At 46.6% G+C, this 26,228-nt stretch overlaps 1 protein-coding gene across 1 annotated transcript in view; it reads right to left on the reverse strand.

Moving 5' to 3' along the window:
* The window catches only part of abca4b (ATP-binding cassette, sub-family A (ABC1), member 4b), a 147,830-nt gene that overhangs the window by 77,008 nt on the left and 44,594 nt on the right, over positions 1–26,228 (reverse strand). Inside the window, exons 13-20 of the mRNA XM_055642473.1 lie at positions 19,514–19,690; positions 15,503–15,725; positions 11,251–11,472; positions 9,761–9,965; positions 8,985–9,058; positions 7,196–7,268; positions 6,893–7,079; positions 1,447–1,578 (exon numbers count right to left, since the gene is read on the reverse strand). Of these exons, the coding sequence (XP_055498448.1) occupies positions 1,447–1,578; positions 6,893–7,079; positions 7,196–7,268; positions 8,985–9,058; positions 9,761–9,965; positions 11,251–11,472; positions 15,503–15,725; positions 19,514–19,690 (1,293 nt within the window). The remainder of the gene's footprint in view (positions 1–1,446; positions 1,579–6,892; positions 7,080–7,195; positions 7,269–8,984; positions 9,059–9,760; positions 9,966–11,250; positions 11,473–15,502; positions 15,726–19,513; positions 19,691–26,228) is intronic.

A 26,228-nucleotide genomic window follows, 5' to 3' on the forward strand; every position in this document is an offset into this window, starting at 1 on the left:
TATTGGCTGCTCCCATTTAGTAACTCAATATCCATTGTGGAGTAGAATGAACTGCTTCTGTTTTATGCGCCTTGTATTTATAGTTAGATCAACAACAAGATTCAGGACACAATGAATCCGAATTGGAAGCAGGTGTCTACAAAACGGATATAACATCCTCTTTAGTGTGTCCAGCATGTGTTGTAAATCGTACAAACACCCACTCATGTCCCTGAAGAAAATCCTAGACAAAAGCTGAACTCTTGTTGTATAATCTAAACGTTATAACCTCATTCAGAAACCCTCCGCTCACCTGAGTCCATCTATCACTTGCCAGGCTTTGTCTACCCCTCCCCTCTCCCACCAACCTCAATCAGTCTGAAGAAGAAGAGTCCCGACCCAAATGTTGCACTTCCTGAGGGTGCTCAGGAAGAACAACATCACTCAGAGACTGCTGCTGTCCTTTTATCTGTGCTCCATTGAGAGCATACTAACATACTGTGTATGCGTGTGGTACACCAGCTGCACAGCGGCTCAGAGGAAAGCGCTCCAGAGGGCCATTGACAACGCCCAGAGGATTGTCGGCTGCCCTCTCCTTACCTTGGAGGACTTACACAGTTCCCGCTGCACCAAAAAAACCCAGAATATCATAAAGGACATTTCCCACCCCGGACACTCCCTGTTTGAACTGTTGCCGTCAGGCAGACGGTACAGATCTACAAGGACAAGGACGAACAGACTAAAAAACAGTTTTTACCCTACTGCTATAAAAGCACTAAATGTAGCCGCCAAGGAACGCAGGGGCGATCCAAACTAAGGGACTGTGGTAACGGTGAAATCGACAGAAGGATGGAGGGTTGGGTGTGTATGCGTGCTTTGTTTGTGATATTTATTTAGTTGTTTATCTTTATTATTTTACCGTGTATGTATCGTTAGCATTTAGAAATGTTTGAATGCTGCACTGACTGGCTGACATTTTAAATTTTGTTGTACATGGTCCATGTTACAATGACAATAAAGAAACTATTCTATTCTATTCTATTCTATTCTATTCTAAAACATCACCTACCCATGCTCTCCAGAGATGCTGCCTGACCCTCTGAGTTACTCCTGCACTTTGTGTCTATATTTGTAAACCAGTGTATGAGGAAGGGTCTTGACCCTTTAAGGCAGAGATAGACACATTCTTGATTACAACGGGTGTCAAGGGTTATGGGGAGAAGGCAGGAAAATGGGATTAGGAGGCAGAGATCAACCGTGAATGAATGGCGGAGACTTGATGGACTTAATTCTACTCCTATAACTTGTGAACCCGCATCGTTACCTCTCCATGTTCTCCAGAGATGCTGCCTGACCCGCTGGGTTACTCCAGCACTCTGAGTCCTTACCTGCAGTTCTTTGTTTCTATCCTCTATTCCTCTCTCCTTGCTATCGTATGTCCGGGTTTATTACGTCACTTGAACTTACTTATTAAACAAAATATTGTGCTGGGGGCATATGCCCATGTCCTGTCGAATTGCATCAATGTCCGTGCGAATATCCTTGCCATTGATGAACGCCGTTCCAGATGTGGGTGGGAATAATCCGATCAGCATCGACCTGTTCAATGCAGGGAGAAGTGCATCAAAACCCATCAACAAAACACCTTGAGGACCTAATACTGAGTTTACAAGAATGAAGGGGGGACCTCATTGAAATACAGAATAGTGAAGGTCTCGGACAGAGTGGATGTGGAGAGGATGTTTCCATTAGTGGGAGAGTCTATGACTAGAGGTCATAGCCTCAGAATTAAAGGATGTTCTTTTAGGAAGGAGATGAGGAGATGTTTCTTTAGCCAGAGGGCGGTGAATCTGTGGAATTCTTTACCACAGAAGGCTGTGGAGGCCATGTCAATGGATATATTTTAGGCAGAGATAGATAGATTCTTGATTAGCACAGGTGTGGGGAGAAGGCAGGAGAATGGGGTTAGGGGGAGAGATCGCTCAGCCATGATTGAATGTCCCGGAATAGACTTGATGGGCCGAATGGCCTAATTCTACACCTATCACATAATCTTCCAACCTTAAAAGGACCTTGTTCCTTTGAAAACCGAGTCCCCATGAACAAGGTGTTACACAATTAGAAAGATAATTACGCAACATTTACTCATACTCAGTGGATAGGAAAAGAAGCTTAAAATCCATAACAAGTTAAAACCAACACCAAACATCTCACACACCATTCCGTTTCCTCCTTCGGAATTAAGTTGCTTTGTTAAAGCTCCTCTACTTTCACAGTTCTTCACCTTTCCTGATTATGCCGACACTTTTCACCAGCAGTAGGTCAGTGGGTCGCCCAGCATGTTGCCGAGGAAGCCACTTTCAAGTGGACAATGAATATTTATACATGCATTTTAAATATGTATGTCATGTTTTATACTTTGGCAATATAACGATGTACTATATCATGCCAATAAAGTTTTAAAATTGAAAATGAATTGAAATTGAATAACAAGGGTGACCACATTGCTTCAATATGAGCAGCCCCATGGCCAAGCCACAAGCCACACCATCACACACACAGCAGCTACAAATAATCAGCGCCTTGGTGGCGGCTCTTTTGTGTACTTCACATTCGCAAAAATAAAGAATTTCACTGTCCCTCGGCACATGTGACAAAAAGTAGCAGCATCATCATTGGTTTCCTCTCTCTGTCTCTCTCCCTCTCTCTCCCTCTCTCTGTCTCTCTCTCTCTCTCTGTCGGTTTGCCCGTCCGTCTCTCTCTCTCTCTGTCTGTCTGTCTCTCTGTCTCTCTGTCTCTCTCTGCCTGTCTCTGTCTCTCTCTCTCTCTCTCTTTGCCTGTCTCTCTCTCTCTCTCTCTCTCTCTCTCTCTCTGTCTCTGTCTCTCTCTGTGTCTCTGCCTGTCTCTCGCTGTCAATTTTTCAATTTTTTTTCAATTTAAAAACGTTATTGGCGTGATAAAAAATACATTGTTATATTGCCAAAGTATAAAACATGACATACATATTTCTCTGTCTCTTTCCTCTCTCTGTCTCTTTCTCTGTCTGTCTCTCTCTCTCTGTCTGTCAGTCTCACTCTCTCTCCCTCTTGGTCACTCTGTCTCTCTCTCTCTCCACTTTTAGTAATTGTTTATGATAATTTAGTACACGTCAGTCTTACTGTACATGTCATATCACTCTTGTATGGATTTGATGCCATTCTGTACAACACTGTGGGGGTGGGACTACAGTAACGAGTGATTTCTGGGTACTTTCCAACATAGACAAATGGACATGGATGGAACCTGTCCGTTATCCAGGGGGCAGACGATACAAATATTTTCCTCTAACATTTTTTTTCTGATTATCTCCCACTTTGATCCATCCTCTCATTATTCATGCTTCCTCCTACGAAAGTATTTTGGGATCTCCCATGGACACAGAAGCTTTTGCATAAATACTTGTTATTAATGCTTTGCTTCCTTTACTTAGATCTTTGAAGCTTTGTGCAAATTGGTTGAATCTCATTGTTACAATGGTTAAGGCTTTTTTAAATAAACATTTACTGAGGGCGCTGCTAAATTTCAGTTCAGGGATGGGATTTTATCCCGTTGTAAAGGCAGGGACTGATTTGGTTGAGTCAGTATGATTTACTGCAAGGGAAATCCTGTCTGATTGAGTTGTTTGAGGAGAACTGAGAAAGGGAAGGCAGTAAAACGTGGTATGCATGGAAGGACACAAAGTGCCAGAGTAACTCAGTGGTTCAGGCAGCATCTCTGGAAAACGTGGACAGGAAATGTTTTGGTTTGGGACCTTTCTACATAGGTGGACTTTAGCAAGCCTTATGACAAGGTATCGCGCAGGGAAGAGGTCCAGAAGTTTAAGCATGTGATCCAAGGCGTATAGGAAAATTGGTTTGGTGGTAGGACGTACAACAGAGTGGTGGAGGGTATAACCGGTGCTGTTGGTGTTAACATTGGTATTGGCTTATTATTACCATGTGTACCTGGATGCTGTGAAATGCTTTGCTTGTATGCTCTCAGGTCATACTATGCACGAGTACAAGAAGTAGTGTGAAGACCACAAGTGCTAGGCTTGAGGCTTGTCATATATATATATATAAATTATAATAGTAATATAATTAATATAAATAATAAATTATGGAATTTCCTGCCACAGAGGGCAGTGGAGGCCAAGTCACTGGATGGACATAAGAGAGAGTTAGATAAAGCTCTAGGGGCTAGTGGAGTCAAGGGATACGGGGAGAAGGCAGGCACGGGTTTTGATAGGGGATGATCAGCCATGATCACAATGAATGGCGGTGCTGACTCGAAGGGCCGAATGGCCTCCTCCTGCACCTAGTTTCTATGTTTCTAATTACTTGGAGGTGTATGTATGTTGGTGTTACATTGAAGAGTGACCTTAGAGGTTTGTAGATTGTGAAGGACATAGAGAGGGTGGATCATCACAATTTATTTCTTTATTTTCTGCCCAGGATACGGAAGTGTAAAATTAAAGAGAGTAGTTTTAAGGTGAGAGGAGAAAAAGTTAAATGAGATTTTAGTTCATGGCGGAAACAGGCCCTTCGGCCCATCGAGCCTGCGCCGACCAGCGATCTATGCTACACTAATGCCAGATTACACATTAGGAGCAATTTTACCGAAGCCAATTTAACCTACAAACCTGTACGTCTTTGGAACGTGGGAGGAAACTGGAGGACCCACGCGGTCACGAGGAGAACGTACAAAATTCCGTAGAGAGCACCCGTAGTCAGGATCGAACAGGGACCTTCGGCGCCGTAAGCCAGCTATTCTACCGCTGCGCCACCCACTTATGGGGACGTGTGTCCCACAGAGGGTGGTGGTCATGTGGGACAAACAGGCAGAGGCGATGGTAGTGGCAAACGCAAATACATTGTTTAAAAGGCATGTGGATACAAGAGAAAGGAATAAAGAGAAGTGAGCCCTAATGCAGACAAATAGGATTAGCACAGAGATGCAGCACAGCACGTTCATCATGGATGAATGGGGATGAAGGGACCGTTCCTATGCTGATAGGGCGGCGCAGTGGCGCAGCGGTAGAGTTGCTGCCTTACAGCGCCATAGACCCGGGTTCGATCCCGACTACGGGTGCTGTCTGTGCAGAGTTTGTACGTTCTCCCCGTGACCTGCGTGGGTTTTCTCCGAGATATTTGGTTTCCTCCCACACTCCATAGACTTACAGGTTTGTAGGTTAATTGGCTTGGTATAAATATAAATTGTCCCTGGTGTGTGTAGGATAGTGTTAATGTGCGGGGATGTGCGGACTTGGTGGGCCGAAGGGCCTCTTTCCACGCTGTACCTCTAAACTAGTCTAAAAGTTATTGAGCTAAATTTTTTGGAAGACCTATAATATTTCACCCAGTTTAATTTGTACCTAAGCCCTCTTGTTTATTCCTTTTATTATCTTTCAAGGCACAGTCAAATCTGATCCTTGGTTTTACTCTGAGTTTTACTCTGAGGTTTGGCTCAGCGCTTTGATTCAGAGGAGGTGGAGCTGGGTTATGGGTGCCTTGTTTGTTTGGAACAGGCAAGTGAGCAACTCAGATGGAACGTGTTTGGCACCGAAGCAGTATGACTTTAACAGCCACTATTATTCCAATTCAGTGAAGTGCCACGTGTGTTCCTCGGGCAGTGAGTGCCTGCGTTTCCAAGGTTCGCACTGCAGTGGGTAATTACATTGCCTCCACTAATAAACTGCGACACAGTGCACAAGTGTAATAAACTGGTTTTCTTTCAATTAAACACATTGTGCATATCAGTCGAGTCGTGCAGCACAGATACAGACCCCCTCGGCCCGACTTGCCCATGCTGACAAAGATGCCTCATCTACACTGGGTCCAACCTACCCGCATTTGGCCCAGATCCCTCTAAACCTTTCCTATCTTTTTCGCACGAAGGGTTGTGGTTGTACGGAACGAGCTGCCGGAGGAGGTAGTTGAGGCAGGTATTATCGCAACGTTTAAGAAACATTTAGACAGGTACACGGATAGGGTGGGTTTGGAGGGTTATGGGCCAAATGTAGGCAGGTGGGACTAGTGCAGATAGAAACATAGAAAATAGGTGCAGGAGTAGGCCATTCGGCCCTTCGAGCCTGCACCGCCATTCAATATGATCATGGCTGATCATCCAACTCAGTATCCTGTACCTGCCTTCTCTCCATACCCCCTGATCCCTTTCGCCACAAGGGCCACATCTAACTCCCTCTTAAATATAGCCAATGAACAGGCCTCAACTATCTTCTGTGGCAGAGAATTCCAGAGATTCACCACTCTCTGTGTGAAAAATATTTTTCTCATCTCGGTCCTAAAAGATTTCCACCTTATCCTTAAACTGTGACCAGACATGTTGGCTGGTGTGTGGGCTGGTGTGTTGGAGTGAAGGGTCTGTTTCCACACTGTGTGACTACGACTCTTCCCATGCACCTGTCCAAATCTTTTAAATGTTGTTATGTAGTACCTGCCTCCTCTGGCAGCTCGTTACATACAACTTCCACCATTTGTAGCAGCAAATACCTATCATTTTTCTATTAGCCCTTCTCTGTAAACCTTTCTGACATATCGTTATACTTCCCATCTTTCAATCCCCCCCAATTCTGTTGCTGCTAGTCGGGGGTCTCAGCAACTGCAATGCAGTCACATTACGGGTGGTCGGCAGCTAGTCATATTCTAATGATACCTCTGGCTAACGTGACTTCAATGACAGATCGCCTGACCTCGTTACAGAGGGCCCGTTGTGCAGTGGGTGTTGTTTTCACTGCACAGATGGCCGGCAGCACTGTGTTCAGCCTGAGCTGGGGCTGTAAACAGCGCTGCGTGAAGCTGGCCTGCTTCCACGGCTCAGCCTGGGCAGCGATCATTCTTTGACTTTCGCAACAGACAGGAATGCAAGCCCTTACATTGTGGTGGTTTTTCCAGCTCCGTTGTGACCCAGAAAGGAAGTGATCTGCCCTTGGAAGAAGTTGATGCTCAGCCCATCCACAGCTGGCTTCTGCCCCTCACCAAAAGTCTTCACCAGGTTCTGGATGGACACTCCCAGAGTCAGACTAGGCGGCTCCATCTCGTACAGAGGGTTTCCTGCCATTGCTGCTGTTACTGCCGACAGATAAAAACAGACATTGTCAACATCTGTGGCAGGGAATGTGCACAAGAGCACAGAGCCAATTGTACAAGTTGTAAATTGCATTGATTTGCATTGTTACCCGGGTTGATTTTTTCCTTCTCCTTCTTCTCCTTGTCCAGCCTCTCTTTCTCCAGCCTCTCCTTCTCCAGCCTCTCCTGCTTCTCCAGCCTCTCCTTCTCCAGCCTCTCCTTCTCCAGCCTCTCCTGCTTCTTCCTCGCCTCCTGCGCCTTCAGTTTACACACCTTCAGTCTGCCGCCATCTCCAGGCGTGCCTGGTGCTTCCGTCAACTGCCCGGCTGCATGGTCTTTGGCCTTCATTTCCTTCACCTCCCCGGGCCTCTCCGCTTTCTCCTCTCCCACAGCCTCTTCTTTTACACCCACTCGCATTTCTTTTTCACCTGAGCAAAGATCAAAAGCAAAGCTTCATTAATGTTCATGTTGAATGCTGGCTAGGATAAAAACAGTTTATGTCGCAAAAAAATGTTAAAACATCCCCGGCTCTACCAGTTAGCATTTTACAAAGCAGGCCGAAAGGTCCCTTCTCTCCAAAGACCCTGCCCGTCCTGCTGAGTTATTCCAGCTTTTTGTGTCTATAATCCAGCATTTTACGAACAATTTCTTCACTCAGAAATATAATCTCTCAAGTATAAACTTTCACGAGAGAGCTAGATAGGGCTCTTAAAAATAGCGGAGTCAGGGGATATGGGGAGAAGGCAGGAACGGGGTACTGATTGGGGATGATCAGCCATGATCACAATGAATGGCGGTGCTGGCTCGAAGGACAGAATGGCCTACTCCTGCACCTATTGTCTATTGTCTAATCTCAGGGATGTTATTTTACTTGTAGTTGATTCGGAAACTCTGATCACACGGCTGGTGTTATTTTTTTTAGTTTAGTTTAGCGATACAGCACGGAAACAGGCCCTTCGGCCTACCGAGCCTGCACCGACCAGCCATCCCCGCACATTGACACTATCCTACACACACGAGGGACAATTTACACTTAATGTATATCAAGCAAATTAACCTGCAAACCTGTACGTCTTTGGAGTGTGGGAGGAAATCAGAGATTTCGGAGAAAACCCACGCAGGTCAAACGTACAAACTCCGTACATACGGTATGTGGAATGACCCGCTGAGTTCCTCCAGCACACTGTGAGGTTTTTTTTTGCACTTGCAGTTCCTTGTGTCTACTAATTACTTGGGCGATTGTAGATCTTGCTCTGCCCAGGAGTGCAAGGATACTCCGTGATTGAATGTATCCAAGGATAAGAGAGAATCATGTTGTGGATCTATGTGTAAGGTATAGGATTGCCCCTGAACTTACTGAATGGTAGAACAGGCTGGAGGGGCCAAATGGCCAATTCCTACTTGTATTTCGTATCTTCTGATGAAATAATTCATGCATGGCGCTGGCTGGATCATTACAATGGAGATGAATCACACACAAGCTCATTCATGCCACAATATTCAGTGTTGCCGTTTCAACACCGAGCTATTATACCTGTCACCCATCAAAACCTGGCAGATTGCCATTGAAATGAAAACATCATTGAAGTTGAGCATTGATGGAGGTTTAAACACACGACTCCAAGTTTAACAGGAATATAGACAGCATGCCAAGTCTCTTTTAGATCTCTGGTAATAATAGGCAAGAACCGGCTAAGTCATCAGAGACAAGTATGCAGCCCTTTATGTTCAGAACCCCTGTCTCCATTAACCCAGATGGGATAAGTGGGTTAAATAACCACAGGGTAGTCACTCTCAGGATAAACTCCGTCGGGAGAAACAGAACTGGGAAAGATGGGAGGATGCTGCTCTGTTGTCCCAGTCTCCCAACTTGTCAATGAACTCACCGTCCGTGGTAGCTTGTGGTTTCTCAGCACTGAACCAGTAGGAAAACTGGAGTGGAAAATACCAGGGTGCGGGCACTCCGTACTGACCTAATGCAGGGGAAGGAACCACACAGTGGATTAAAGGGGTGAAGCAACATCCTGGGGTACATTACTTCTGACCGGCCATTGAGCCATAGAATCATACGGCATGGAAACAAGCCCAACTCATCCAAGATGCCCCATCTAAGCTGGTCGCATTTGCCCACATTTGGCCCACATCTCTCAAAGCCTTCCCTATCCATGTATCTGTCCCTGTGTCTTTTAAATGCTGTTACAGAACCTGCCTCAACTAGGTACAAATTTGTTTACAGATCATTATTTGAACAAAATTAGTTTTGTTTAGTTAAGGGATACAGCGCAGAAACAGGCCCTTCGGCCCACCCAGTTCAGGCCGACCAGCGATCCCCGCACACTTACACTATCTTACACACACTGGGGACAATTTAGAATTATACCAAGCCAATCACCCTACAAACCTGTACGTCTTTGCAGTGTGGGAGGAAACTGGATCACCTGGAGAAAACCCACACACAGGTCACGGGGAGAATGGACAAACTCTGTCCAGACAGCACCCGTTGTCAGGATCGAACCCGGGTCTCTGGCGCTGTAAGGCAGCAACTCTACCGCTGCGCCACCGTGCTGCCCTGGTGTTACTATAGATACTAAGACTTGTTTATAACATAAATCTTGAGACTTTGTGAACAACGTGTCTCCTATACAACCTATATGCTCCACATAATGCCAGCGTACCTGGAAAGACAGCATCGAGATACCAGGCAAGAATTCCGTAGAGAAATGCATCAAACAGCATCATCTTGATGGAGAGTAGCATGCTGAACTCGTCTCCTTCCACAGGGCTGTCACAGATATTGCCCCACTGCAGACCAAGGCCCTGCTCCTCGTAGCGGGCGAGGTACTCAGATCCAAAGCCGAAGGCCACTGGAGACAATAGGCTCTGAAAATATCAACAATGATGTTGAGAGTCCACTGGCCATCACACAAACCAATGTGTAGGAAGGAACTGCAGATGTTGGTTTAAATCGAAGGTAGACACAAAATGCTGGAGTAACTCAGCGGGACAGGCAGCATCTCTGGAGAGAAGGAATGGGCGACGTGTGTGAAGAAGGGGCTCGTCCGGAAACTCCCGCGGAGTTACTCCAGGTTTTTGTGTTTCCCTTCTATTGACTCCATTTATATACCTCAAGCTAGCAGTATCATCAAGGATGAGACACACCCTGGCCACTCCCTCTTCTCCCCTCTCCCATCGGGCAAAAGGTATGGAAGTGTGAAAACGCACGCCTCCAGATTCAGGGACAGTTTCTTCCCAGCTGTAATCAGGCAACTGAATCATCCTACCACAACCAGAGTGCAGTGCTGAACTACCATCTACCTCTTTGGTGACCCTCGGACTATCCTTGATCGGACATTGCCGACTTTACCTTGTCCCCTTTATCATGTATCTGTACACTGTAAATGGATCAATTCTAATCATGTATTGTCTTTCTGCTGACTGCTTAGCACACAACAAAAAGCTTTTCACTGTACCTCGGTACACGTGACAATAAACTAAACTGAACTGAGATGCTCATCACATCATGGAGCTGTTTAAGTAATGGCAAGCTGCTTTTGACACGAATGGATGGTCTGAAACCTAATTCACCGTGATCAGAATATCACAAATATACTTTCAAATGAGTTTTTATATGTTTTAGAGATCCAGCATTGGGAACAGGGCGTTTGGGCCACTGGGTCCAAGCCGAACATTGATCACCCGTTCACACTGATGCAACTTTCACATCCACTCCTTACGCACCCGGAGAGATTTACTGCAGCCAATTAACCCACGTCTTTGGGATATGGGCGGAAACCAGAGCGCCACGCGGTCACAGGGAGAACGTACAAACTCCACACAGAGAGAACCCGAGGTCAGATTCGAACCTGGGTTACTCCATACTGTCATCAATTGCCCCCCTGATTCTACACATCAAGGATAATCAACGTACAAACCCGCATGTCTTTGGGATGTGGGGCGTAACCAGAGCACCAGGAAGAACCACTGACCACCATTGACCAACACAGGGAGAACATGCAAACTCCACACCGGCAGCACCCGAGGTCAGGATCAAACCTGGGTCTATGTTGCTGTGAGGCAACAGTTCTACCCGATTATCTGTACTTTTATCGATGATAAGTCGGCTCTGAATTGTTCAGAGTCAAGGATTTCACTCCATTACACTTACCGCAGTCAACTTCATGTTTCTGGTCATCCTGTCTTGCCAGGCATAGCAGAGGAGGTGAGGCAGATAGAGGGTGAAGTAAATAATCCCACTGCAAGCCACGGCCACATTGGCCTTGGAGAAGAAGACGCTCAGCAGGAAACACTGCATGATGGTGGCCAAGCTGAAGACCAGGAGGAAGCCAAAGAGAAGGAAGGGGTTGCTGTAGAGGAGAACATTTCCTCTCTGGAAGCAAAAGCAAAAGAGGTGCAAACAATAGAAATTGTAAAGAACTGTATGTGACAAAGACAAACTTGTGGAGAACATGAGGTGCAGAAGATCACATCAGCATTTATGTTTAAGAAGGAACTGCAGATGCTGGAAAATTGAATGTACACAAAAATGAATATATTAAGGGTTCTACACAAATGCAACGTATCTGCTTGCAACGTTACTTTAAGACAATAATAAGTTCCCACTGCCCAAGGAGCACAACAAAACGTACTGGAGATAAATATCAGATCTAGATTGTTTCGCCGAACACCTCCGCTCGGTCCGCAATAACCTAACTGACCTCCCGGTGGCTCAGCACTTCAACTCCGACCTCTCTGTCCTGGGTCTCCTCCACGGCCACAGCGAGCAGCACCAGAAATTGGAGGAACAGCACCTCATATTCCGCTTGGGGAGTCTGCATCCTGGGGGCATGAACATCGAATTCTCCCAATTTTGCTAGTCCTTGCTATCTCCTCCCCTTCTTCAGTCCCCCTGCTGTCTCCTCCCATCCCCCAGCATTCGGGCTCCTCCTCCTTTTTCCTTTCTTGTCCCGTCCCCCCCCCACCCCCGATCAGTCTGAAGAAGGGTTTCGGCCCGAAACGTTGCCTATTTCCTTCGCTCCATAGATGCTGCTGCACCCGCTGAGTTTCTCCAGCTTTTTTGTGTACTGGAGATAAACATCTGTCCAAATATAGCATCTGTGAAAATGCAGTTTCCTTCAATGTCACAGCTGGCCCAATAAATTAGACGTTCCCATGACCTATTTTGACCTAATTCTGTGTTTCCCCTTTTAAATGACCATACTGTGAGAGACAGATGTAACCTTAAATCAGGCATTACTTGTAATGAGGATGATGTGCTCTGATATTGAGTTGAATTTATCCCAGGCCAACCTCATACCCTAACCTTCCCCAATGGAGTACCTGAAGTATTTCCTCAACAAGGTGTCTCTAAATATGCATACCACTGATTCACCAAATAAAACACAAAGTGCCGGACTAACTCAGTGGGTTGGGCAGCATCTGTGGAAGACATGTACAGATGATGGGACCTGTCTTCAGTCTGATCTGAAACGTCACCTATCCACATCTTCCAGAGATGTAGCCTGACCCACTGAGCTACTCCACCATGTTGTGTTTGCTTCTAAACCAGCATTTACAGTTCCTTGACCTTCATATCACTGGGCCCCACATTCCACCACTTCATTGTGATACATCAGTGATACATTTCGTTCAATAAAACATCAAAAACGTAAATTGATTTTCAGATGCAAGAAGGCCCAGGTGATGAAAGAATGAGCAGTTACCCATATATCTGTGATTTGGTTAATGTTTTATGTGTCATTCCTAAAGGGGCTGTCGCTCTGCGGCGACTTAATCCGTGAGTTAAGAACAGTGTCTTCGACCTTGAAGCTCGAAACCGCGAGCTGGATTGACTGACACACACACACACACACACACACACACACACACACACACACACACACACACGCACGCACGCACACACACACACACACACACACACACACACACACACACACACACACACACACACACCCCACAAAGGCGGCGGGGTCCAGGGAAAGCAGGGGAGCGCTGTCTGAAATTCACACCCGCGATGAAGAGGTAGGAAAGATGGCTGCCCAGTGTACGGTAAGTCCTTTAGGGAGCGCGGGGGGGGGGGGGGGGGGGGGGGGGGGGGGGGGGGGGAGGGGGGGGGGGAGAGAAGGAGAGAGAAGGGGGAGAGAAGGGGGGGAGAAGGAGTAGAGACACTTTTAAGAAGTATAATAAAGTTTAGCGGGCATTTTACCTAGGTCCTGAAAACTCCAATGAGCCAATCAAAATGCCCGGTCTGCGAAGGAGATTGCTTACGGCTGCCCTCGACTGCCTGTAACTAAATAGCGACCCCACTCCACTTCACTACAAGTTAAAAATAACCATGACCAAATTTTACTCGCAGAAAGTTTTTCAACATGCTGACAAATTTTCCGCAACCTAGCTGAGGCCGCGAGTAGGAGGGAACTTCCCTCAAGCATAAAGGAAGTAGGGGTAGGGCAGATGCTCAGCCACGATTCAGGATGCAGTCCCAATCTCGGTAAGGCATTTGTGAGGAAAGGTTGCCTAATCTCCTATGAAGATGTTGGAAATACATGTGAAATGAATAATCGATGGGTGATACTGGAAACCATTGATGTCAAAACAGCGTGATATGCAAGGATAATGAGATGCAATGGAACCTCATAGGACCTCCTAGGACCACGTAACGACCATGCTGCAAGTTTGAGTCGAGGGCAAACTTGTCTAAACTCGCAGATTATGTCGCCGCAGTGGGACAGCCCTTAAGTGTCACTGTATGTCGTTGTCACTTGCGGGCGGAGCACCAAAGCAAATTCCTTGTATGTGAATACTTGGCCAATAAACTTTTTCATTCATTCAATATCAGGCATGGAAATCACAGAATCTTTGTGCCAACATTAAAACAGCTTGTAACACAGGGGAGCAGTGTTAGTTTAGTTTAGTTTAGTTTAGAGATACAGCATGGGAGACCCTTCGACCCATCAATTCTGCGCTGACCAACGATCACCCATACACTAGTTCAATCCTTCATACTAGGAACAATTTAAAACATCAACGGGCACGGTGCCTCACAATGCTATGTACGCCAGTGATCGCAACTTCTACTGAAGTGTGGATGGCCGTTGGCTCGCTGGGAGCTCATCCACCCTTTGACAGATCTTGTTTTTGGTCCTGCTGGGGGTCCGCAGCCCCCTCCTCACCTGGCAAACCAGGTGGGGGAGACGGTTTAGTCGCCGACTATCCGACCATGGAGCAGGTAGCGCGGGATTACATGATACCCGTGGCGGGGGGAACTCCCCCCCACCTGACCTTACGACAGCCAATTACCCTTCAAACCGGCATGTCTTTGGAATGTGCAAGGAAACCATAGCACCCAGAGAAAACCCATGCGATCGATCACAGGGAAAATGTTGGGAATGCAAAGGAGCCCATTTAGACTTCAAGAGATACTGCGCGGAAAAAGACCCTTTGGCCCACCGAGTCCGTGCTGACCAGTGACCGTCCCATAGACCACCAGTATCCCACACACTAGGAACAAGTTACATTTTTTTTAACCAAAGCCAATTAACCTACAAACTTTATTTAGGGTTACACAAAAAAGCTGGAAAAACTCAGCGGGTGCAGCAGCATCTATGGAGCGAAGGAAATAGGCAACGTTTCGGGCCGAAACCCTTCTTCAGACGGTAGGTCTTTGGAGTGTGGGAGAAAACCGGAGCACCTGGGTAAAACCCACGCCATCACAGGGAGAACGTACAAACTCCGTATAGACAGCACCCGTGGTCAGGATCGAACCTGGGTCTCTGGCGCTGTATGGCAGCAACTCTACTGCTGCGCCGCCGTGCCGCCCGCTATATTTGATCTCCGTCTGCGTTCAAGGTCACACGGTGCAGGAAGGAACTGCAGATGCTGGTTTAAATCAAAGATAGACACAAAGTGCTGGAGTAACTCAGCGGGACCGGCGGCATCTCTGGAGAGAAGGAATGGGTGATGTTTCAGGTTGAGACCCTTCTTCAGACCCTGTCTGAGTCTAAAGTCGACCCGAAACATCACCTATTCCTTCAAGCTCACACTGATGCCTAATGGCTTTGTCCCACGGTACGAGTTCATTCCAAGAGCTCTCCCGAGTTTTTAAAAAATCAAACTCGTGGTAAGCGCGGAGAATGAACGTAGCGGGTACGTCGGAGCTCGGGGACGTCTCTTAGCGGCTCATAACGCTAACGGCAGGCAGGTACTCGGGAAGACTCGTGAAGATTTTTCAACAAGTTGAAAAATGTCCACGAGATCCCCGAGTACCGACGAGCGGCCATTACCGTAAATCTCTGAGTTCGAATCCGGGCAAACTCGGGAGAACTCGTGGAATGAACTCATACCGTGGGTTTAAGGTGGAGTGGCAAATGCCTGGGCGGTGTTTATCAGCGCGCTCTTACCATGATCACCACGGTTGCCAGCACGGTGCTGGCGCCCATCATGATGAAGCTGTCGATGAACCACGTCACCCAGTGCACCCAGCTGGTGACCCCCATGATCTTCATTGTCTCCTTCAGCCTCAGCTCCTTTTCGAGTACAATACTCTTCACGGTCATGGAGACCGAGTAGATCCAGGAGAGTACGGTGAACATCGGGAAGCAGCGAGTTAGTGCTAGCATGAAGCTTGAGGGGGGGAGGAGGGAGAGGGATCAACAGAGAGGCAGGAGTGAAGGGACGGGGAATGGGCAGGAACAGCAGATAGATTGCAGCAAAAATTAAAAGTATTAGCGGCAAGGTCACAACACAGTATTATGCAGATATCAGATCATAAACACCGCTTCCTCACTTCTCGTTGAAACCTCCCTTTATTACTGCAAGAATTGGATTCTCAAACCCTCTCCTTCCCAAACTTCACAAAGGCAAGTCTTTTCATCATCACACCACAGTATAGGCAATCAGCGGATGAGGCAGCATCTATGGAGCGAAGGAGATAGGCAACGTTTCGACCCAAAATGTCATCTATTCCTTTGCTCCATAGATGCTGCCTCACCCGCTGAGTTTCCCCAGCATTTTTATCTACCTTCGATTCTTCCAGCATCTGCAGTTCCTTCTTAAACAGTATAGGTAATGCTTAGTTTATTAGATGTCAAATGTCTTAGACTAGAGGGCATGGCTTCTAGATCAGAGGGGGAGGGTTTATAGGGGATGTGGATAGCAAGCCTTTGACAAGGAGATGGGTGGGTGCCTGGAGCACACAGCAGGGATGTTGGTGGAGGTAGTCACAATAGTTCATAAGGATTAGAATTAGGCCGTTCCATCAAGTCTACTCCGCCATTCAATCACAGCTGATCTAACTCTCCCTCCTAACCCCATTCTCCTGCCTCCTCCCCATCACCCCTGACACCCGCACTAATCAAGAATCTATCTATCTCTGCCTTAAAAATATCCATTGACTTGGCCTCCACAGGTTTCTGTGCCAATGACTTCCACAGATTCACCACCCTCTGACTGAAGAAATTCCTCCTCATCTTCTTCCTAAAGAAATATCCTTTAATTCTGAGGCTATGGCCTCTGGTCCTAGACTATCCCACTGGTGGAAACATCCTTGTCACATCCACCCCATCCAGGCCCCAATAGGATGTTTGAGGCTGTCAGATAGGCACATGAATATGCAGTGAATATGGAGGGATACAGATCACTTGCAGACTAAAGGGATCAGTTTAATTTGACCTTGACACAGACATCATTAGCTTGCCCTGCGTTGTATTGTTCTATTGAAACATAGAAACATAGAAACTAGGTGCAGGAGTAGGCCATTCGGCCCTTCGAGCCTGCACCGCCATTCAATATGATCATGGCTGATCATCCAACTCAGTATCCCGTACCTGCCTTCTCTCCATACCCCCTGATCCCCTTAGCCACAAGGGCCACATCTAACTCCCTCTTAAATATAGCCAATGAACTGGCCGCAACTACCCTCTGTGGCAGAGAGTTCCAGAGATTCACCACTCTCTGTGTGAAAAAAGTTCTTCTCATCTCGGTTTTAAAGGATTTCCCCTTTTCCTTAAGCTGTGACCCCTTGTCCTGGACTTCCCTAACATCGGGAACAATCTTCCTGCATCTAGCCTGTCCAACCCCTTAAGAATTTTGTAAGTTTCTATAAGATCCCCTCTCAATCTTCTAAATTCTAGAGGTATAAACCAAGTCTATCCAGTCTTTCTTCATAAGACAGTCCTGACATCCCAGGAATCAGTCTGGTGAACCTTCTCTGCACTCCCTCTATGGCAATAATGTCCTTCCTCAGATTTGGAGACCAAAACTGCACGCAATACTCCAGGTGGGTCTCACCAAGACCCTGTACAACTGCAGTATAACCTCTCTGCTCCTATACTCAAATCCTTTTGCAATGAAAGCTAACATACCATTCGCTTTCTTTACTGCCTGCTGCACCTGCATGCCTACCTTCAATGACTGGTGTACCATGACGCCCAGGTCTCGCTGCATCTCCCCCTTTCCCAATCGGCCACCATTTAGATAATAGTCTGCTTTCCTGTTTTTGCCACCAAAATGGATAACCTCACATTTATCCACATTATACTGCATCTGCCAAACATTTGCCCACTCACCCAGCCTATCCAAGTCACCCTGCAGTCTCCTAGCATCCTCCTCACAGCTAACACTGCCCCCCAGCTTAGTGTCATCCGCAAACTTGGAGATATTGCCTTCAATTCCCTCATCCAGATCATTAATATATATTGTTAATAGCTGGGGTCCCAGTACTGAGCCTTGGGGTACCCCACTAGTCACTGCCTGCCATTGTGAAAAGGACCCGTTTACTCCTACTCTTTGCTTCCTGTTTGCCAGCAAATTCTCTATCCACATCAATACTGAACCCCCAATGCCTTGTGCTTTAAGTTTGTATACTAATCTCTTATGTGGGACCTTGTCGAAAGCCTTCTGGAAGTCCAGATACACCACATCCACTGGTTCTCCCCTATCCACGCTACTAGTTACATCCTCGAAAAATTCTATAAGATTCGTCAGACATGATTTACCTTTCGTAAATCCATGCTGACTTTGTCCAATGATTTCACCACTTTCCAAATGTGCTGCTATCCCATCTTTAGTAACTGACTCTAGCAGTTTCCCCACTACCGATGTTAGACTAACTGGTCTGTAATTCCCCATTTTCTCTCTCCCTCCCTTCTTAAAAAGTGGGGTTACGTTTGCTACCCGCCAATCTTCAGGAACTACTCCAGAATCTAAAGAGTTTTGAAAGATTATTACTAATGCATCCACTATTTCTGGAGCTACTTCCTTAAGTACTCTGGGATGCAGCCTATCTGGCCCTGGGGATTTATCGGCCTTTAATCCATTCAATTTACCCAACACCACTTCCCGGCTAACCTGGATTTCACTCAATTACAACACTATAGATGTAAACTGTCATATTTATAATCAATTCAATTCATTATTATACATATTTAAGTTTCAGGCAGGCCCTGGCGCTTTAGAGACATGGAAGGGGTATAACTTGTGGGTCAGATGTGTATTGTTGAATTATTATTCTCTGGCCCATGGCTTGTTCGGCAAAACGGATAATCAGGCAAGGCTCTGGAACCAAGGGTGCTGGGTGGTGGACTGGTATTTCAATGCACCCGGATGAGAGGGAAAATATGTATAAGGGATCTGATGGCCAGCATTTTCACACAAGGGGTGGTGTGTACATGGAACACACTGCCAGAGGAATGTTGTGGTGTTTACGGGGAGCAGCATGTTGGAAATGTAGGGCTGAAAATCTAAGAATTGTTTCAGCATAGCATCCAACATAGAGTCATACAGTGTGGAAACAGGCCCTTCGGCCCAACTCACCCACACCGGCCAACAATGTCCCAGCTACACTAGTCCCACTTGCCTGCGCTTGATCCATAACCCACCAAACCTGTCCTATCCATGTACCTGTCCAACTATTTCTTAAAACGATGGGATCGTCCCAGCCTCAACTACCTCCTCTGACAGCTTGTTCCAGACACCCACCACCCTCTGTGAAAAAGTTACCCCTCAGATTCCTATTAAATCATGTATTTTCAAGCTTCCCATCAGCAGCCCGCTTGCCTGTTGCTGAAGTTAAACCAGGTTTAAAACAGGTTTTCACACAGAGAGTGGTGAATCTCTGGAATTCACACAGAGAGTGGTGAATCTCTGGAATTCTCTGCCACAGAAGTTAGTTGAGGCCAGTTCATTGGCTATATTTAAGAGGGAGTTAGATGTGGCCCTTGTGGCTAAAGGGATCAGGGGGTATGGAGAAAAGGCAGGTACAGGATACTGAGTTGGATGATCAGCCATGATCATATTGAATGGCAGTGCAGGCTCGAAGGGCCGAATGGCCTACTCCTGCACCTAATTTCTATGTTTCTATGTTTCTATGTAAAAGAGCGTTATCAAAGAAGATCAATGATTAATTGACTTACATGTCATCAACGAAGCAGGGATATGGCATTTGCTGGACATAGATCCCAGATGGGACCTCTGTGTTGGTATGTATCCTGATAATTCCATGTTCAATCATGTCTTGCAGGTAAGCAAAACCTCCCCAGATGTAACGCAAATCCTCTATCGGGTCAGCCCTGGGACCCGGGTCCCAGTACCTGTTGGAGAAACATGCACAAGGTACAACAGTTTACACAAGGTATTGCATGATTGGGGCCCAGTAATAATGTTAATCGCGATCTCTGTGCAGCCACTAGTCAACTGCTTCACACGGCAGCTGAACAACACATTGGGTCTTTAGGGCTGCATGGTGGTGCAGCGGTAAGAGTTGCTGCCTTACAGTGCCACAGACCCCCGGGTTGCATCCTGGCTACGGGTGCTGCTTGTACGGAGTTTGTACGTTCTCCCTGTGACCCACGTGGGTTTTCTCCTGGTGCTCCGGTTCCCTCCCACACTCCAAAAACGTATAGTTTTGTAGGTCAATTGGCTTTGGTAAAAATTGTAAATGGTCCCTAGTGTGTAGGATAGTGCTATAGTGTACGGGGTGATCGCTGGCCAGCACGGACTCGGTGGGCCAAAGGGCCTGTTCCCGTGCTGAAAATTTAAAGTCTAAAAAGTTTTGAATTTTAGGGCTGCATGTTGATATCAGCAAGCTCTCTTTACACGGCAACTGAACAACACAGGCACCATCGGAAGGGACAGAACAAAGCAGAAATCACTGCTGGGAGATGGAGGTGAGGTGGCCCCATAGCAGAAGCGTCCGTGTTGCGGGGCTAGAAATGGAAGTATCCCGTGCTAATTCTGCTACCACCATCATCTATTGCAACAAGTGATGGTTCCCACTGATTGTCGCCTGGAAGCTTTCATCCTTTTCAGGACGGACGATGACAGCGATGTCGACATTTGAAACATGGAAGATGGACACGAAAGAAGAAGAAGGAGGTGGACTTTGCTTTTAATTGTTCATCATTGGAGACTGTGCCTTTCGCCGCCAGAGTCCTAAGCTATGGAAATCCTTCCCAGGAGTGCTCTTTCCTCCTTTAATGAGATCATTAAAACTTTTTTGAACTTCGGGAATTTTGTTTTGTTGAGTGTAGTTTATTGTCACGTGTGCCGAGGTACAGTGAAAAGCTTCTTGTTGTGTGCTAACCAGTCAGCGGAAAGACAATACATGATTACAATCGAGCCGTCCACAGCGTACAGATTCATGATAAAGGGAATAATGTTTAGTGCAAGACAAAGTCCAATAAAGTCCGATTAAAGATAGTCCGAGTGTTTCGATTGAATGAATTCTGACCTATATTGGCCTATGTGACTCAATGGCAAATTTTACATAAAATTACTCTTGTGAAGCACCTTGGTACACTTGCTGCATTCAATGTGACGTCAAACTTTGACCACCGGCCTGCGGCCTACACCAGCCTGAAGCCGCGGTCTCTGGTTGGGAAGAGCCGATCCTGGACTCACCTTGACTTTGACTTTGTCCCTTACCATCTGGACGCCCGCTGCAACGGCTGTGGAGGGTGGAGGTCCAGACCACGGGGGAAAATGGAGGAGGACTGGCCAAGTTCTGTGCCTTCCACCACAGTGATGAATGCTGTGGTGGATGTTTGTGTAAAATTTTTATTGTGGTTGTGTGTTCTTTATTACTGTACCGCTGCTGGCAACCCAAAATTCCACCGACCCTGGTTGTGTGGCAATTAAATTATATCAAATTATATCAACATGCAAATTATAATGAGAGTTAAGGGCCTGTTTCGGCGACTGTGGGTGTCAAAAACCGTCAAGTTGTACGACAATCTGCGACACTATGACACAGTTGATGTCACGCTGCGACAATCTTCGTCAGCCAACGGCACAATTTCCCAGGACCTCAACTGCGACAATATACGACAGCATACGATGGCATGCGACCACACAGACGTCAAACAGCGACAGCTGAAGTCAACATACGTCCACCCGCAACACGATACGACAAAATGCGACAAGCTGCGTCACTGTCTACGACATCTGAGGACAACGGAACACACGTGACATCATGACTGCATCATGACTATCATGGAGCAACTACAGATTGCATCGCTATTAGTACGACAACAACAACAAAGACTTCTGCTTGCAGCAGCCCTCGTGCTTATAGATCAGTCCGGCAGTAGTACAACGAGAAAGGGGAAGAAGAAGCCCAGGAAGAGGTCTGTGTGGATGAGGTCCTTGTTCCTGATGAGACCCACTTTGGGCCAGTATGAGATTATGAAGACTGAGCTTCAGCGAGAAGACGAGGCTGCCTTTAGAAGCTTGGCTGCAGACGTTGTAAACAGTTTAACTGAGAGCTTTCAAAGTAACAAACAACAAGAACGAAATGATGAGAGGGATAGATCAGGCTCTTGCCCACAGTAGGAGAATTAAGAATCAGATGAATGGAGCTGGTGTTGAGGCTGGGAATATCGCAATGTTTAAGAAACATTTTGACAGGTACATGGATAGGACATGGATAAGAGGGCATTTTGGCTGGTGTGGGCAAGTTGGGCCAAAGGACCTGTTTCCAGGCTGTAAGACACTCTGTGACTCTAAAGGGCCTGTTCCACTTGCCGATTTTTTTGGCGACTGCCGGCATCATTGATTGATGTATCAGGTCACCGAAAAAGTTGCGTTGTGATGCGGCACGACGCGGAGTGATGATGTATGGACGTGCGGTGTTTTTTCAAGTGTCGCATCATTTTTTTCGTCGCCGCTGGATTTTGAAATGTTCAAAATCTTTTGGCGACCCTGTTATGACGCCGGCAGTCGCCGAAAAAAATCGCCAAGTGGGACAGGCCATTAAGAACAGTTCAACTAGTTCATGGATGTCTGAGATTGAAACATCAGCCTTGCGCTCATTTAAAGGAAACTGAACTGCACGTTTGCCCATTCTGTAGCCACTACGTTGAAAGTCCAGGTTTATTACTTGAGAATCAGGCATCACTTCACCTAACTGGTTAATAGATTAACAGAGGGTAATATATTAAACAAATTGAGCATGGCTATCATGACAAGCTAAGCAGATTTTTTCCATTATCGCATGAGGTTGTGAAACAGTCAACTCGTTGTCAATGAATTTTTTGCTTTTACCACCTACAAATTCAGGTAGGTTCTTTCAAGCTGTTATCAGGCAACTGAATCATCCCACCGCAACTAGGGAGCAGTCCTGAACCACCACCTACCTCATTGGTGACCCTCGGACTATATTTGGTCGGACTGGCTTTATCTTGTACTCAATGTTATTACCTTATCATGTATGGCAGATGGCACGTTGGCCTTCACAGCGAGAGGATTTGAGTATAGGAGCAAGGAGGTCCTACTGCAGTTGTACAGGGTCCTGGTGAGACCACACCTGGAGTATTGTGTGCAGCTTTGGTCTCCTAATTTGAGGAAGGACATCTTTGCTAGTAGTACAGCGTAGGTTTATAATTCCCGTGATAGGGAGGACTGATATATGATGAAGAGTGGATCGACTGGGCTTATATTCACTAGAATTTAGGATGAGAGGGCATAGTCCAGAAATGTATAAAATTCTTAAGGGGTTGAATAGGCTAGATGCAGTAAAAAAAGGTTCCCGTTGTTGGGAGAGTCCGGAATCAAGGGTCACAGTTTAAGAATAAGGGGTAGGCCATTTAGGACTGAGATAAGGAAAAAGTTTTTCACCCAGAGAGTTGTGAATCTGTGGAATTCTCTGCCACAGAAGGCAGTGGAGGCCGATTCACTGGATGTATTCAAGGGAGAGTTAGATATAGTTCCTTGGGCTAAAGGAATCAAGGGATTTGGGGAAAAGAGCAGGAACAGGGTACTGATTTTGGATTATCAGCCATGATCATATGGAATGGCGGTGCTGGCTCAAATGGCCTACTCCTGTACCTATTTTTCCATGCTTCTATGTCTATGTATTTGTACACTGTGAATGGCTCGATTATAATCATGAATTGTCTTTCAGCTGACAGGTTGGCACGCAACAAAAGCTTTCCACTGTACCTCGGTACACGTGACAGTAAACTAAACTAAACTAAGCTGCTTGATGAGTCTATCGTCTGAATCATCAGCCCCCACTACCACTGGCCCATCCGTCCCATCAACCACTCGCATGTACAAGAGGTCTCTAACACAGGGAGTAGCGCTGAAATGCCCAAAGGATCTGCCAGCAAAGACAGACTGAGGAGCGTAGAGGGAGAGGGTACAGGAAACACAGGCACACAGAACCACAGGACATGGGAGGTGATAGAGGTGGACATGGTTGCAAAATAAAGATGAGTGGTACAATAGCACGATTCGTCGATAAAACAAAAATTCAAGTTTAACAAGGACATTAAACATGTTATGCAATGCAAGAGTATGGGCCAAATTTGTGGGTTTTGAAGCATTTTGGTACTTTCCCCGAGAGACCATCCTTCACCCTTGAAACTAGATATTGAGCGTAGGAAGGAATTGCAGACGCTGGTTTACAGGCAAATTGGAGGAACTGCACCTCATATTTTGCTTGGGCAGCCCACAACCTGAAGAAGGGTCTCGACCCGAAACGTCACCCATTCTTCCTTCACTCCAGAGATGCTGCCTGTCCCTCTGAGTTACTCCAGCTTTTTGTGTCTATCTTCAGTTTAAACCAGCACCTGCAGTTCCTTCCTAAACACCAATAGGTTTGAATACTTGAATTTCTGTAATTTCTAATGACCCTTGCATTCCCTCTGTCTCCATCTCTCCCCCACCCTAGTCACCCTACTAGTTTCACTGTGCATATCCCTTTGTTATCATCTCTTCCACAGCCAACAATGGACCATTGTGGGCTCCACATTTGCTGGGTCTGATTTGTTTTGTAACTTTTCATATCTCTAGTTTCCCTCTACCCCGACTCTCAGTCTGAAGAAGGGTCGCGACCTGAATCGTCTCCTATTTGTTTTCTCCAGAGATGCTGCATGACCTGCTGAGTTACCACAGCATTTTATATCGATCTTCCCTATTGAGCGTTAACAGACTGCCTGGCCATGGCAAGCACCACAGGCATGGTGCTCCCATTACACAGAAGCACATGCATCCAATAGACAATAGACAATAGGTGCAGGAGTAGGCCATTCGGCCCTTCGAGCCAGCCCCGCCATTCAATGTGATCATGGCTGATCATCCACAATCAGTACCCCGTTCCTGCCATCTCCCCATAACCCCTGACTGCGCTATCTTCAAGAGCCCTATCTAGCTCTCTCTTAAAAGTAGTCGGAAAATGGGCCTCCACCAAGACAGAGAATTCCACAGACTCACCACTCTCTGTGTGAAAAAGTGGTTCCTCATCTCTGTTCTAAATGGCTTACCCCTTATTCTTAAACTGTGGCCCCCTGGTTCTGGACTCCCCCAACATCGGGAACATGTTTCCTGCCTCTAGCGTGTCCGAAATCTTAATAATCTTATATGCCGCAATAAGATTCCCTCTCATCCTTCCAAATTCCAGAGTGTACAAGTGCTGTGAGGCAGCAACTCTACTGCTGTGCCACCGTGCCACCCACATGCTCCATCGGGACGTGAACCTTTGAATGTCCTCATGCTGCTAGTCGTCCAATGCGCTATCAATTGTGCAAGGAGCCACCTTTCTGTTCATTGTCCTCTACACTCCTATCATTGATGCCAAGGTTTTCCATTTCCTGCAAGTTAAATCTCTCCTTCTCCATCCTTTGCCTGAATTTCCAGTAACCCCTTCCATCATCTCTCTTCCTGTGCAGCATGAAGACGCTAGAGATCAAATTCAATGACCAAGCATTGACTGGACAATCGTTTTGCTGAACGCCTTCGCTCAGTCCGCTTTGGTCTCCCGGTTGCCAAACACTTCAACTCCCCTTCCCATTCCCAAACTGATCTTTCTCTCCTGGGCCCTCCTCCATTGTCAGAACCATGCCCAACGCAAATTTGAGGAACAGCATCTCATATTTTGCTTGGGCAGCGGTATGGATATTGATTTCTCCAACCTCAAGTAACCCTTGCATCCCCTCTCTCCATCCCTCCCCCACCCTAGTCATTGTACTAGTTTCACTGTCGTCCTGTCGAGTTTCACTGTCCGCATAACTCGTTATCACCTAGCCCACAGCCAACAATGGACCATTGTGGGCTCAACATTTCCTAGATCATTGAAGCTTTTTGCATATCTTTTATTCCTTTGTTCTGTGTCGCTCTACATCACCGTCTATATCCTTTCCCTTTCATCATTTCGTTTCCTTTTCATAAGATCATAAGTGACAGGAGCAGAATTGGGCCATTTGGCCCATCAAGTCTACTCCGCCTTTCAATCATGGCTGATCTATCTCTCCCTCCTAACCCCATTCTCCTGCCTTCTCCCCATAACTTTCCCTGACTCTCAGTCTGAAGAAGGGTCTCGACCCGAAACGTCACCTATTCCCTTTCTCCAGAGCTGCTGCCTGACTCTCTGAGTTACTCCAGCATGTTTGTGTCTGTACATGAAATTAAACCCGCAAACTGCCCGGTAATAAACTGGGGTTGGACACAACAGTAGAATGCCGACACCTGCCACTGATGCATTGTGATGCCAATGTAAAGGTATGTGTAGCTCAGCAGTGTATTGCCCCTTGGTTACACCTCTGTGTGGAAGTGGCATTTGTAAGTGGGCTTGGGGAGAGCGAGGGGGTGCCACCTCCTGCTGCAAGTGAAGACAGAGGTTCAAAGAAACAG

This window comes from Leucoraja erinacea, chromosome 10 (assembly GCF_028641065.1).
Source record: "Leucoraja erinacea ecotype New England chromosome 10, Leri_hhj_1, whole genome shotgun sequence".
NCBI classification, from domain to species: Eukaryota; Metazoa; Chordata; class Chondrichthyes; order Rajiformes; family Rajidae; genus Leucoraja; species Leucoraja erinaceus.